Genomic DNA, 14,682 nt, shown 5'->3' with positions numbered 1-14,682 from the left:
AGCTGTTCACATCTCCCTGCACACCACAGGCCAAAAAAAGTTTCCAGCATTTTATAATAAAATTCAGACTTATTGTTACAAAAAAATTAGAAGCTAGACTGTTCTGAGGCACACTGCTGCATCAAAACCTCCTGCAATAGCAGGGAATATGTTGAATGAAAAATGCTTAAAATTGTGGAGGCTGCTCCCTGACAGCTCCTGAATAAATCCCTCTTGCTCTCAGCTGGGTGCTTGGTGCTCAGGTGAGGGCAGGCTGGGCAGGCCAGCAGGAGGCCAGGCAGTGCCACAGGAGAAGTGGGTGATGCTGCACCCATTACTAATTATTGCCATACACAGAGCAAACTTCCCTGCTGCTACAAATTCCTCTGCACCTCCATATACCCTTCAGGAGCTTTGGCTACCTGGGGGGAACTCTGCAGGAGAAGCTGCTCCAGGTGAGCTGAGACAGCTGGAGCAGCACAGCTGAGCACCCTGCAGTCTCAGGTGACTTTGTGCTCAAGCTGCTGAAGCCCCTACAGCTGGTGTTACTTAGCAGGACTGAGCTCTGTGGCTGTGCGGCACAGGCACATTTCCATCTGATGGCAGCCATCTCAATCTCCTCCCTGAGCCAGGGACAGCATCTCCATCTCCATGGGCTCACAGTGGCTTGTGCCCAGCTCTCTGGAAGGTGGCTTGGCCTCTCAGAGCTGGTCCAGGCTTGGAGCGCTGCACTGTGCCCCCACAGTCATTAAGTGTAATTGTTGTTTTTCCACAGTTTCCCAGGTCCAGGGGTCTGAAAAATTATGTTATAGCCTGCCAGTGAGGTGTCTTCTCACAGCAATGGGTGCAAAGGGCGTGTTTTTTGTGCCCTGGGGTACAGCAGAAGGGCTTTGGAGGGCATCCAAGGGTAAGAATCCCTGTAGGACTACAGCACTAAAGGACCATTAGGCTAATTGGGAGCAGCTTGCAGCAGGCACAGCAGGCAAATTTCCTATCAGCTGGGTGAAATGGGTGGGTACAGGGAAGTTAGCCCTCATTTCCTGTAGCATTTTAGGGCTAAGAGCAGCTTCTCTGCAGACCTTTGCAGCTATGGCCAACCCTGTGAGTGTCCCTCTCCTGGAAGGAATAGGAGGTGTGGAAAGGGAGGAAGAGAAAGACTGGGCAGGAGTTCAGAGAACTTCATTGTAAAGTGAGAAAGAATGAGGCAGGACAAAAGTGAAAAGTAAATAAAGTCAATAGAAAGCAGCAACTGTAGAACACTTAAATGAATGTGTAAATCTTGGAAATAAAAATGAAAGGGTCATTGTAAGAGCAGAAAGGAAGCTCAAGACCTACAAAAACTCTCTCGTGTCTGTGAGAAGTTGAGGTCAAAGTGAATGCCACCCTGACCCTACTCCTACACTTGGAAATGCTGCAGGAAACCACCTCACTGTGAGGAGCAGCTGTAACTGAGAACAGACAAACTTCAGGTGGGAAGGACCATGCTCCCCAGTTTTTGCTAAGAGCTGAAGAACCTACAGCCAGCCACAGGAACAGAGGGAGAGGCATCTAAAGGTAATTGGTTGTGATTTGAAAGAACTAAATATAAATCCTGGGGGAAGACCTCAGCAAGCGGCACATCTCTCCAGGGGACGCTGACTCAAGCAGAAGTGGCGTGACGCAGATGAACAGAGAGGCAAGACTGTCCTGAGCAGAAATCTCATTACAGCTACTTAGCTATTCCTGCTAAACTGCCTCCTATTTACTGCCCCAAGGGCTTAAGCAAAGAACATTAAGAGTGAGATTAAGAAAGCAGAAATGTAGGCTGAATGTCTGAAAAAATTTCCCTGACACAGCAGGATGAGCCAAGCATGTCCGCAGAGATCTTTGCCTGGCTGAGACAGAGTGGAAGCACGCACAGTCCTGCAGCAGTGATTCCTCCAGCCCCAACCAAAACTGCCTGGGGATGCTTCCCACCTGCAGGGCACCTCGGGGCTCCTGGCAGACAGAGGAATTGAGGATGCAAGCTCCTCCAGGGCATCCTGTGGGCAGGAGTGCTCCCACTAGCTGGGTTATTGCCCTCAGGCTGGGTCAGCTGCCCACTTGCCACTCACCCTTGCTAGGGGTGGCGAGTAGCCCACACATCTTGGAGCTCAGGGTGTGTTCCACATGAAGGAGGTAACAGCTCTGACCTGTATCCCACTGCCTGGCAGAGGATGTGCAACATGTCCTAAGTCTCTGAGCGGAGGGGTGAGCCTGAAGCATTTTTATATTTTTATTTGTAACCTTTCAGCTGCTCCCACAACCCTCGGGAGCGCTGAGGCTCACACAGGGCTGTGCTGTAACAGTGAAACTTCAGCACATGCTCACCCAAACAGCAGTTTCCCATCTCTCACCTAACTCTGTTTTTTGGTCCTCTTAAAAATAGACAAACTAGTCAGAAAATGAAAAAATACTGGGGCCCAAGCCTCACTTACGGACAGCAAAACCTTCCTCCCTCTCCTGTCCCCGCTGCTGCCGTCTCCAGCAGCAGTACCTGCATGGACTGCAGGAATCCTTTGGTGCTGGCAGTGCAACTCGAGGCTGACACGTGCTGTCTGTGCTGTAATTTGCTACACTGGCACAGGAATCTGTGCTGGTAATTATGCACATAGTGGGATCCACAGGGTTACCCACAGGGACTGGCCCCAGCAAAGGGCCAGAAGGGCGAGAGCAGAGCTGAGTGAGGAGTCTGGCACCCACAGAAAATGTCACACAGTGTGTATCAGTGCCTCCCTATGGTGGGAAGTGACTACCATATACTTGCTTTTATAAACAAGAGTTGACTAACAAGTGCATAAATAATAGCATCTTTGTTATCTTTCCACAATTCCTGCTATTGCAGCGTTGCCATCTAGGCAGAAAGTTAGTTATCTCTGGCATGGAAAGTGCAGCTTCCAGAACAAGGACTTTTCTTTGAAATCCAAGGGAACAGGGAAGTGGTTGCTGCCAGGTTTAGGTGGATAATTGTCCCATGAAGTCTGAGTAACTCTAGGCTGGAGAAGACTGAATGTCTGTGAGGTCTGAAGAGGGGAGCAGCTCTCCGACTCTCATTTAGACATCCCTGCATTGAAGCTTTTAAGTAGATGCTCAGCTTCACTCTCAAGCTGAGGTTCCAGACCAGCAAAAAACACCTGTGGTTCACAGTCATGGCAAGATCCCGTGACAGCTGCTACCAAACCCCAGATCCAGAGGCTGTCAGGGGTTGATGGAGCTTCACCAGGCAGAAGGTAATAATAATTCTTCCTTCTCAAAAGAATTTTTTCCTGAAGACATGTTTTCAGCAGTTGATATACGTCTCTTCTGACAGGACCTGGGCCTTGGGACCCAGATCTCCACTGTCAGGGATCTTATAACACACAACAAGGGAAAACTGTCTTGGCCATGGAAATCCTGGTTCTGCAGCATCTCTTGAAATTGCCACACTGGAACACCCTGGCCTCAAAGCCCAGGAGTTGGAGTGGGGATATCATTCTCTTTCAGGCTCCATGCTCATTGCTGTCTTGTCTTGGGCAAAACAATAATCCCATGTCTTTGTGCCACTTCAGACCCAGAATAGCAACTCAAATTCTTCAGAAAAAAAAAAGAGATAATTCTTTAATATTGTCCTGCTTTACAAAAGGGTGAGAACCTCATTTTTAGCTCCTGTTTGAATTGCTAAAATAATTACTTACTTCTAGGCACTTTTAATTAAAACTCTGCTGTATTGCTAGTTATGTTTAAAACAGTTAATATTGAATCAATCTATCTACAATTTCCTGAAAGCAGCAACCGCTGCTGCATTTAGTCTTCCAATCCCAAACCATCCTGTAAGAGTTATTTTTATTTGTACACTTCAGTAACCACTGGAAATTCTGCAGCTCAAATCAACATAATGCTTTTTCCATTCCCCAAAATGACACCAAAGTATTTGTGAGAATTGTAGTTGTCCAACCAAATTATCATCAATCACATTAAATTAGAAAGCATGAGAGGGACTGTTCCACTTTAAATCATCTTTTTTGTTCCAAGTAGATAAAGAGAAATACAGTTCCTATTCTTCCCTCCTAACATTCCAAGACCGCACTTCCCATTCCCCCTATTCCTGCTTCTGATGCTCTGCAGGCACCACCAGGTGTGGAGACTTTCCTTTGAGGATGACAAGTGCTCCAGTGGAGCAGGCTGGGAAACCCAGGACTGCAATGGAGAGAAAACAGAAGGAAAACAAAGTTCAGAAGAAAAAGGGTGCCTGCACAGAGATGCTGCCAAATGCTATAGTGGACCTGAGATCCCCATGGGATGCTGTGGTCGAATATCTCACCCAGGCATCCTTGTGCATCCTGGCTCAGCAGTGCTTCTGCCCCTCTGCTCTTCCACAGCTCACAGGCACTTTGGCTCCTTTTTCTGTGCCTGGCTTTCCTGGTTTGAATCTTCATTTATGATAAGTGAAAACTGCATTTCAGAGCTCTCCCTGTATAGCCATTGCCTGGAATTGTACACAGCTGAAGATCATACCCATCTGGGCACTAAAAATCCTGTTATTTCTCACATGGTATCTCCTTTCAGCCTCTCTTTGATATTTGCATGGAAAGAGGCTTTACAGAAAATCTGGGGTAATACTGCATATTGGTGTCAGGTGAAGCTAAATAGCAATGCAACTTCAAGACTCAGTTTAGTGTCACAGCTTGGGATGGATGAATGGGTGGATGGATGGATGGATACAGCATCACCCACAGCAGCCTTGAGAAATCCCTTGGGAAGACCTAGCAGGAAAAAAACAGATAGAGCTGGGACTTAGTCCTTCTGCTTCTTGGCCATAGGGAGTAAACCAACCCAGATTCTGGAGCACCCAAGTAACGTGTGAGTTATCAGGAGCAGCTCTGCCAACTTGGCCAGCTGCATTCAGTGCCGAAGGAGACTGAAGGAGACACTGTTGTCACCTGCATGGTCACACCCAGGCTGGATGCTCTGCTACCCACCTGCAGTTGATGTAGTTCTGCAGCACTGAGCCTCCAGACCCCAAAATGCCAACACTGATGTGGGTTAAGTGTGAAGGAATTCATCGCCTCTGCTTCCTCTGGTGCTCACAAGCAATGAAACACTGACTGCTGAACGCACCAGCATGACAGCCCCAATTCTCCTCTGGGACAAAGGATGAGATTTCCTTTCAAAACTGGGATTTAAATATACTTTTAAAATTCTATTTCAGGGATTTTCGACTTAGATCCGACTAAGCCATATCTCCTCTGCCGGGAGCAGAAATGGCTGGGGATGACACAGACATATCAGAAAACCCAGAAGTGTAAGGAGCATCCAGGGACACTGAAGCATCTGACAACCAGCACCAAGCACCTCCGTTCTCTCCATGCAGTGCAGGCGCTCCAGCACCGATGGCTACAGCCTAAGTTCGACTTTTGCGCTCATTGCACAAAGAACGACGGAGGCTGGGGAAAGCCGGGCAGAAACACCAGCCCCGCACGCTTCCACGGGCGGACGTGGCGCCGCACGGAGGGCAGCCTGGCGGGCTCCCGAGGAGCCCTGCACACGCTGTTTTCCAAGGCAGGCCGGCAGAGGGCAGCTGCACCCTGCCGAACGCCGGGAATGCCGCGCCGGGAGCGGCCGCCCGGCCCTCCCCGCCGCGCTGGGCCCGGGGGTCGCGCCCCGGCACCGGCACCGGCACACGGAGGATGCCGGCTCCGCCTGCTGCCCCCGCTCCCCACCCTCCGCGCCTCCGGGCGGTGCCCAGCCCCCCCGCCATTGCTGCCGGGATCTCGGGATATGAGCGGCAGAAATGCCATCGTGTCTTTCGGGGCTGCTGGAGCTCCGGTGTGGTCCAGCTGTCCGGCGAGGGCTCGGTTTGGTCCTTGAGACGCCCCCGCTGAAGCTGCTGCCTTTCCGCAGGGAAGGATGGGTTGGGCAGATGTCAACGACTGTGCCCGTGGTGGTCCCAGCCCTAAGGGTGAGTGACAGGGCGGCAGGGATGCCGCCCCCATCCTGGCCCCCATGGGGATGGTTTGAACCCTGGAAAAAGTCCATGCAGCTCATGCTAGAAATTGGATGAATGCTTTTCACCTTCTGCAGTGTGGTGGGCTCACCCTCCGGGCAGGAGAGTCTGCACCGCTGCTCCCCTTTCCACGCACTCACTGCCACATGTGGAGGAGCTGGGACACGAACATGCCAGGCATCACAGAGCCATAAGGAAGGGCACAGCCTTGTTAGAGATGCATTGTCTGCAAATCATTTCTCAGTAAATAAACATAAACATCATCGAAGAGGGTGAGTGGAAGAAATTTTATCCCAGAAATAATTTATAGCCATTCTTTCCCAATAGCTATGGCCCAGGCAATTAGGTGATCCACATCCATGTGCGGCAAACAAACTTGGACTGGAAATGCTTGCTGGCTTCAGCAGTAATTTTGTTATCTTCCCAAAGGCTAAGATATACTGCCAGGGCCCATCTTGTGTCACAAGCATTTTCTTTCTCCTCTTTCCTAAAGTCCACTCTGGGATTTACATCCTGGCTTTTGCCACACTTTATCTGTATGTGGGATAAAAACAATCATGCAGCAAACAGCAACCATGATCATGATGTTTCCATCTGCAACATACAGTGGTGATGGAGGCTGGTGGAGACAGCCCATGTTTCCAAACTGAAAAGTCAGCAGGGAAGAGGTCCCTGGGAAAAATAATTAAGTATAATAATTAATTAGGAAATCACCGTGGCAATTTTACACCTCCAGGATAGAGAACACACCTGCAGCTCATTTCATTAGTAGTTCACTGTGTTCCTATGAAAATATGTGGGAAGGACACACCGCTCATCCCAAAGGTGCTGTGCACACTACTGGGACCAGAGATGTGTCACACACATGTTCCTGGCCCGAGCTGCAACAGAGCAGCATGGCTTCAAGCAATTCCAGGTGCATCACAGCATGAGGAGCCTGGTGTAGTCCCCTCTTCAGCCACAGAGCCAGAGACTTCCTCATTTGTACAAGGACACCAACACTGAGTTAAGCAATCAAAAATGACAGCAGCTCTTGGCACCAACCCGCTGGTGTGGTGGCTCTGCCAGAGCGGGCAGCTGCCTGATGGTAGCCCATGACACCATGGAATGAGGGTCTTCTGTGTGCCAGGGAGATGTGGGTCCCACAGCCAGGGCTGGCCAGGTGAGCCAAGGTGGCTGCTTCCTTTCGTTGCTGATATTGTCTTGCATTTTGAAGCCACAAGCCCAGACAGGGATGGGCCCGGGGCATGGCACATTCCTGTGCTTGGCCGCACAGACAGGTATTCACCTCTAAATGGACATGGACATGGACAGCAAGTTAAGGCTGACAAGAATCTCATAGAGCCCTGGGCAGGGTGGTTGCCCCCATGTTTGTTCTCCTGGCTTTTACAGCCACAGGCACAGGCAGGGACAGGACCAGACCATGACACACCCCATCCCCTCCCTCCACAGCCACTCAGCCAGAGATTTCTGCAGCTTCCGACAAAGCCTAAGGGCAAAAAGGTACACAGAGCCCCGGTCTGCCCTGCACCATGCTCCCACAGGCAGCTGGAGGCTCCCCACAGCCATAGACAAGGGGGAACCAGCCTTTGCAGTGCTCAAAAAACGTGTGTTTGTGGCACTTGGGGAAACAGCTTTGTGTGAAGGCAGCAGTGCTGGGTTAATGGCTGGACTCCATGATCTCAGAGGTCTTTACCAACCTTAACAATTCCATGATACCATGATTCTATAACACAACATGCTCAGTCTTCATTACCTGACACTACTCATTGACTGTGACACAAATTCATATTCAGCTCAGGTTGTCTGAATGATTTTCAATGAATAAATTGTAATCTATCGTACACACAAGGAATATTCCTGGCACATACTCCTGGTTTGCAGTTCTCTCTTAAGTGTGCATTTCCTCAAATGAAAATCTGGAATTACGTATAAAAGAATCCAAAATTTTACAGTGTAAAACGCTACTGTAGCTATAATTATTTTCCACCATCATAGTAATGTTGTTAAAACATGAAGCTTTCAGAACAAAGTGATGTCCAACTTAGACTATATTACAGGATGGTCTGGGGCATTTTTAGCAAAGAAAGTATGACGAGTCACATTCTGATTTCTTTTTCCACTTCATCTTGTTCTCATTTTCTCTATAGTATTTAAAAGTGTTTAACTTTTTGTGGTTTAAATGCGGATATGGTAATGTATTATTTTGTGACCTTGCATATTCTGGACTAATGAGAAATCAAGATTCTTCTCCTGTGTAGAGGATTGTAACTAAATCAACTAGTTACAAACTATTTCTTATCAGAAATACAGATTGTACAACTCTCAGGAGAGCCAATGCCAGTGCTTCGTCACCCCCATAGTGCAAAATTGTTTCCTGATTTGTGCCCATTGCCTCAAGTTCTGGGGCAGGGATTTCTGGGGATGGTAGCATGGGTTGGCTTCTGCTGCACAGTGCTGCCAGGATGTCTCACACAGGATCACACACATGGTGCTTACTCAGAAAGGAAACCAGGAAGGAAAGCAGGAGTCCTCCCTAGCAGAACAAGCCCTGGAGGGTGAAATGTTATAACCCCATCCCTGAGGCGAGGGGAGCTCTGCATCCCCATGAGGGCTTGTTACACACCCCGGAGGCAAAACCAAGGCAGCCAGTGATGGTTCCTTGGCCACAGCACACCGACTGAGCGCCTTGCCTGAGCACCTGCCCATTGTTGCCATCCAACACACATTTCTGTTTCACTGTCCTTGAGCTTTTCTGTTCATGCATTTGCCACGGGGCACTGAATCAAAAACCTTTGTGGTTTTAGAGGGATTCTACTCCATGGGAACCAAGCTGCTTCTGCATGGACATCGCAGCCCACAGACCGAGCAAAGAGTGAATGTCCATGAGTCATGGAGCTTTTCTCCCACAGAGAAACAGCTTGCTCTTGGTTATGTGCCGGCGGTGCCTGCGTCTCCAACAGGAGGTGGGAAAAGGAAGTTTTTAGCCCTCAAGTGTAAAACAAATGTTCAATAAATAGAATCACTTTTCAGCCATGAAAAAGCAGTGTTCAAGTCACCGGTGCCCGGAGCTATTTACTTGGCTACAAAACCGGTGGATGTAGAACAAAGCAGCTCCTGAGTTTTGTCATGCACACTGCAGGATTTTGCTTCAGCACTTTGGGAGTCTGTCTGGATTGCTTTTCAATGAGCGTAGATACAGGCGGACACATGAATGGGGCAGCTCGAACTCAGCCCTTCTGAGGCACTCAGAGAAAAAGATCTGCTTGTGAGGTAGGCCAGACAAATAACTAAAGTTTGTTGGCACTGTCACTTGTCTGGTGCTATCTCTCCCATTTCCCTAAATAATTTGTCATAAATTAATTAACACACTTGAAGCCTCAGCCCCCTCCAGCACCCATCCCCTGCCACCCTCTGCACCGGTGTGCTGCTGAGAAGGCAGCAGTCAGAAGTGCTTTCTGAGATAAAAACTGCATGACAAATCATAAGGTCACTAGGGCTTATTGTGGTTTTCACAGGAACAAGTCAAAATGCACCTACACTCGACAGAAATTTGGAATATTCCTTCACACACCGTGTCAGCTACATCCCTGTTACCGCTGTGGGCATGGTAGGCAGCATTCTGTGGAACTAGACCTCAGTCACCCACCATGCTGAGTATGATTAATCCAAATCCTTCCAGGGGGTGCCCCAGCACTGCCCCTGGACAGGCTGATGCCAGATCCTTGCCCAGAAATGCAGAGATGTGTGTTTGGGTAGCATTTGTCCACAGGTTTTGGGATGGGGAATTCCAATCCCCTCCCAGGGAATTCCCCACTTGCCTTTGAGTCCCTGTAGGGTCTCTGCCCTAAAACAGAAGAGCATCCACAACCTATCCCACATCATCATCCCAGAGTAGGGGTTTTGGAGAAAATGACATGGCTGAGCCCTGGCAGGGACGAGTTGGATTTATTCTGGATATAATTCTGGTGCATTTGAGGGGCTGTTTGGGATGGATCTGTCTCCACAGTTGAGCACAGCCAAGAGGATACACCTTCTTCCTCCCCTCCACTCCACGCTGTGAGGGCCTGTCTAGCCTGAAACCTCCTTAGCTTAATTGAAGAGGTTATTTTGTGACAGTGACCCATGCCAAAACTAACACAGGAAAAGAACCACCATCTGTTTCCTCTTTAGGAAGTGTTACTGCTATGCCAAAACCATGCCCCAAACCCCTAATGTTTGATCCAAGACACTGTCCAACAACAATAAAACCACTTATGGTTGCACTCTTAGCCTAGTCCAGCCAGGAGGCAGGGAGTACCTAGTGCTTGGGAGGCATTTGCTTGGAAGACACTAATTTGGGATGCCCCATTTCCATGAACAATTTGTTATGCAAAACCCAAATATTCCAGAGGAGACCATTTTGTGATGCCAATATCATTATTCAGTAGATTGCACATGCATCCAGTATCTTCATGGAAAACTAGGCTGAAATAACCACCTCTGAAGAAACCAGTACAGAGCAGTTGGATGATTAAGCAAAGCAAAAATAGTTTTAGTCCTAAACTGATTTATTAAGAATTAAATCCTTTTGTTTCAGTATAGAGTCCATGTGGGAGTTGCTTGGGTGTACATATGCCCAGCCCTCAGTGGGAGGGTGCCAACAATTTCAAGATGAAATTAAAACACAAATTAAACATTTAAAAACTAGCACAAAATTTTAAAAATTGAAAAATAAGAAAAGAAAAACAGTGGAAAAAATCCCAAACAACAAACCCTGGAGCAAGTCCAGGAGCTGTGATATAGAACCAGGGTATCACAGCTAAGTGCCCAGGACCTAGTGTAAGATGCTGCCCAATTTGGGGTGAGAACCCAGCGAAGGGATGGGGCACAGATAAGGGTTACGTGGCCTAGGTGCTTGTGGGGTTTGCTGCTTCTGACCATACACTTGCAAGCAGGCAGGGTGGTACCCGCAAGGCAGAAATTGTGACTGTCAAAGGCAGCCTGTGTCTGTGAATAATTCTGACCTGCCTGGGCTGTCCCACCCAAACCAGCCCCGCTCTGGTTTGTGTCTCTGGCAAAGAGAAGGGACTCGCACACAGCGTTCCCACTGCCTTGGCAGGAGGCACCCAGCTGAGCAGGTGGGGCAGCTTCTTCAGCCAAGCAAATGGCATTGCTTCATCAGGGAGCAGCCTCTGGATCCAGTCCATGCCTGCCTGGCATCACTCAGGGCATGGCAGGACAAACCCAGCAGGGCAAACAGGAGAGCTACACAGGCCAAAGGAGGCTGCCCAGAGCCCTGCCCGTGCCCAGCCCTGCTGCAGGCTCCAGGCTGCTCCCCAGGCTGCCAGCAGCATGCTAAGCTGCAGCAGGGCTCAGGGAGGCTGCTGCCAGACACAGGGGTTATCCATCCCAGCCTCCAAAGGGCCACATCTGGCTGAGCCCTGAGCTGTGCCTGCTGCCAAGAGTCACAGTGCAGTGGGAAGAGACAAAAGGGAAGTGGACTCCAGTGTCAGCAGGGAACAGTGAGAAGTTTTATTCCTGAAGGCTTTGCTGCAAGCACCAGAGAGTCTTCTCTGGTTATGAGAAAGATGTGCTGGGAGCAAAGAGATCAACTCTGAGTAGCCTGTGCCACGGGGTTGCAAAAAATATCACTGAAAGGATGTCAAGGCTCATGACTAATATCTGGATTTTTAAAATTCACAAATAAATACTGAGTTCCTCAAATTTACTACCACATTAAACATATAAACCAACAACTTATTGTTCCATAATCTTTCCCATGGGAGGTTTAGCTGTTGCAGGGTCCTGCAAGAGCTGCAGTGAATATTGGAAGTTACTCCAGCAATCTCATTCTTTGTGAGATGGGACTCCAGCAGCAATCACTGCTCCCCAGGAAATGCAGCTTCACACTGCCATGGCTATCTGAAGAAGAAATGAGGTGCTGGATGGAAAATGCTGTCCAGGAGCAACATACCCATGTAGCCCGCAGCTCTGCTGGTCCTGCGGTTTGCTGGCTCCCAGCAGAGCTTGAAGTCACCCTTCTGGGTTTCTTCCATGTCCACAGTGAGCTCTTCTTAGCCAACAATCTCTTCTTGGCCTCTCTGCTCCCTTGACTCTCATTCCAGAGAAATGCCTCCATTTCTCAAAAAATCTGCCTTTTCCCAGCAGCTTTCAAAGGACCTTTGGGACATTTTTCTTCTCTTTTGTTTTTTCCATTCAATCCCATTTCTTCAGCAATTGTGTGATACTTAATGCAAATATCTTCACAGGTCAAGGCACTTCAGGTGTTGACTTGTTGGAGATGAGAGACATAACAAGTTGTTCAGTCTGTTCAGTTTCTATGGCAGCAAGAAGAGAGGTTTTTTATTAGGCTTTGCTTCCAAGACACAGCTTTCAGAGCAGTTCCCAGGCTTTGGCAATCAGCAGTCCCTGTGTGACCTGTGGCTTCAGGACCTGCCAGACCCACAGACAAGCCGCCAATGGAGCTGGCTGGCAGCTTGTGTCTCAGGAGATTAGTGTGGAGCAGAAGCCCCAGGGCCGAAGTGCTGCTGAGCAGCAATTCAGGGGGAGAATAAGAAAATTTGGTGAAGACAGTCTAGTGGCTGAACTAAATGAACTAACATCTGTCCTCCCTTCGTCAGTCTCATGGGCAGAGGACACTGCTCCATCCCTAGGATCTAAAGCCAAAAGGCTGACTTTTTACACAGACCTGAGATATTGGACAAGATGTGAAACACTGTAATTCTTCCTGACGTTACACATGACTGAAAGTGCATAATCATATGTTTAAAATCTGGGAAGAGCTTTGCAATGGTGGAACAATTTCTGTAAGTAACATTTCATTTAATGTACCTTTGAAACCAGATCAAAACTGCTTTTCCAGTTCATCAGTGCTGTTTACAATGAATTAAAGTGTGTTGGGTGTCAGGGTCACCAGCAATGCTGCTTTGCCAGGAGTCCTGAGGGACACGGAGACTTCCCTGGGAACTGCCTGCTCCTGCATATTGGTTTGTCTGGACAGTTGTAGGTATCCTCCAAAATGTCCTTTTGGGATTTCCACAGACACAAAACATATCTTTCACATTTCTGCTGACAGAGCACAACATTTGAAGATTTAATTCACTATTCTTGGCTTCATTCTCCATCTTATGGCACTGATAGGCCAGATCAGGTTTTTTCGAGACCAAAACACAGGCTGCCTTTAAGAATCAAATAGCAGTGTGCTCTTCTCTCTTTGAAGAGCAGGAAAAGCTTTTCTGAAGTCTTGCAAAGCAGTCTCTGCAGTATGTAATGTGGTAGCTGGGCCCAGAGCAGGAGGCACAGCTAGAACAGGAGGAAGAGTCAGCAAACAAAATGATGCATACCATTTAGGAGAAATGTGAGGGGCTTTGGGAAGGTATCTGGGATCAGAGAATGGAAGAAAGAATGGGGAGAAAATTATGCACACGGATGCCTTTGGTAGCCTGGCCAGAGCAAATCAAGCTGAGGTGTTGCTTTTCCACCAAAGATGAACACAATTTTTCCTACAGAAAGCATAACTCTTCAGCTCCCCAGTGTGAAAAAATTGACTCTGAAAGAGCAAAAGTTCAGGATAGTGGTACATGGCATCAGGAATTGGACTTCCCTCTCTAGCTTTAGCCATATAAAACTCTGATTCCTGATCCCATGAAGGCAGCATATTGCCTCGGTGCTGAGCGTGGTGCTCACAGGGACTTGGTCCCTTCCCATATATGTTGAGTCATGTGGAGTCTTAAGGTACACTTGTAACCCAGCCCCAAAAAAGGTTGCTTCCACTGGCCAAGTCTAAGATGGTTGTCCCTCTAATCACCAGATTAGACTCCCACTCTGCACCCAATAAAGAAAGAAGTAAACTCCAAATACCATCATCAACACTATCAACTCACCAGACTTAGACACACACCTCAGGATGAGCTGAATCCTCCAAGGGGAGCACACCACCTTCCACAGATGAAGGGGAGAGCCTAGTAAGCCAGCTGGGCTCCAGCCCTGCCTCCAAGACCTGAAGTGAGGTGACACAACTCCCACCTCACACAACCTCTCACGTAACTCCCATGTGCCCAAATGATGCTCATTAGTCCTCTATCACTGCCTACGACCTGAGCATTAATGAGGAGCACAAGAGGTCACAACTATGGAATTCCCAGGTCTGTCCAGGTCTGTCTGCAGGGTCTTGGTGCAGCTGCTGCCTCTATGAGAGCTCCCAGCAGTGCTTGTAGGGCACCTGGAGCATCTCTGGTCAAAGAGCACAGCTCTCCTTCAGCCCCTTTGTGCATTTCCCCAGTCCAAGGTGAAATGCTGCTCCATGGACTAAGATCACATTGCTTTCTTTAATAAAAGTGGTGCTGCATGAAGATTAAATTTATCTTATTGCTATGCCAATAAACCATCTGCATAGCCTTCATTTCAAGGGATTGTGGCTGTTGTCTCCTTGCTGTCATTGCCCTGCAGGTTACTTCAAGTGCGTCAGAGAATGACAGAATAACTCAGGTTGGAAGGGACCTCTGGAAGTCATCAGGTACCCGGCCAGCTCTAAGTAGGTCCAGTTATAGCAAGCTGATCAGGACCTTGGTGAATTACACCTCCAAGGACAGACACTACCACCTCTCTGGGAAGCCTAGGCCAGTGTTTGACCACTCTTACAATGCCATTCTCATGCCTTATATCTGCACAGAATTTCCTGTGCTGTCTCTCATCCTTGC

At 48.5% G+C, this 14,682-nt stretch overlaps 1 protein-coding gene across 4 annotated transcripts in view; it reads right to left on the bottom strand.

Moving 5' to 3' along the window:
* KATNAL1 (katanin catalytic subunit A1 like 1) overlaps positions 1-14,682 on the bottom strand; it is a 108,631-nt gene that overhangs the window by 43,461 nt on the left and 50,488 nt on the right. Inside the window, exon 11 of one of the 4 annotated variants that reach the window (XM_030274663.4) lies at positions 9,915-12,300. The exons of the other annotated variants lie outside the window; for them this stretch is intronic. Coding sequence (XP_030130523.1) covers positions 12,294-12,300 — 7 coding nt within the window. The 3' untranslated portion in view covers positions 9,915-12,293. Of the gene's footprint in view, positions 1-9,914; positions 12,301-14,682 lie in introns of those variants that run through there. 4 annotated transcript variants of the gene reach the window in all.

The sequence above is a fragment of the Taeniopygia guttata genome, chromosome 1 (genome assembly GCF_048771995.1).
Source record: "Taeniopygia guttata chromosome 1, bTaeGut7.mat, whole genome shotgun sequence".
Lineage (NCBI taxonomy): Eukaryota > Metazoa > Chordata > Aves > Passeriformes > Estrildidae > Taeniopygia > Taeniopygia guttata.
This window is presented reverse-complemented; position numbering and strand designations above follow the sequence as displayed.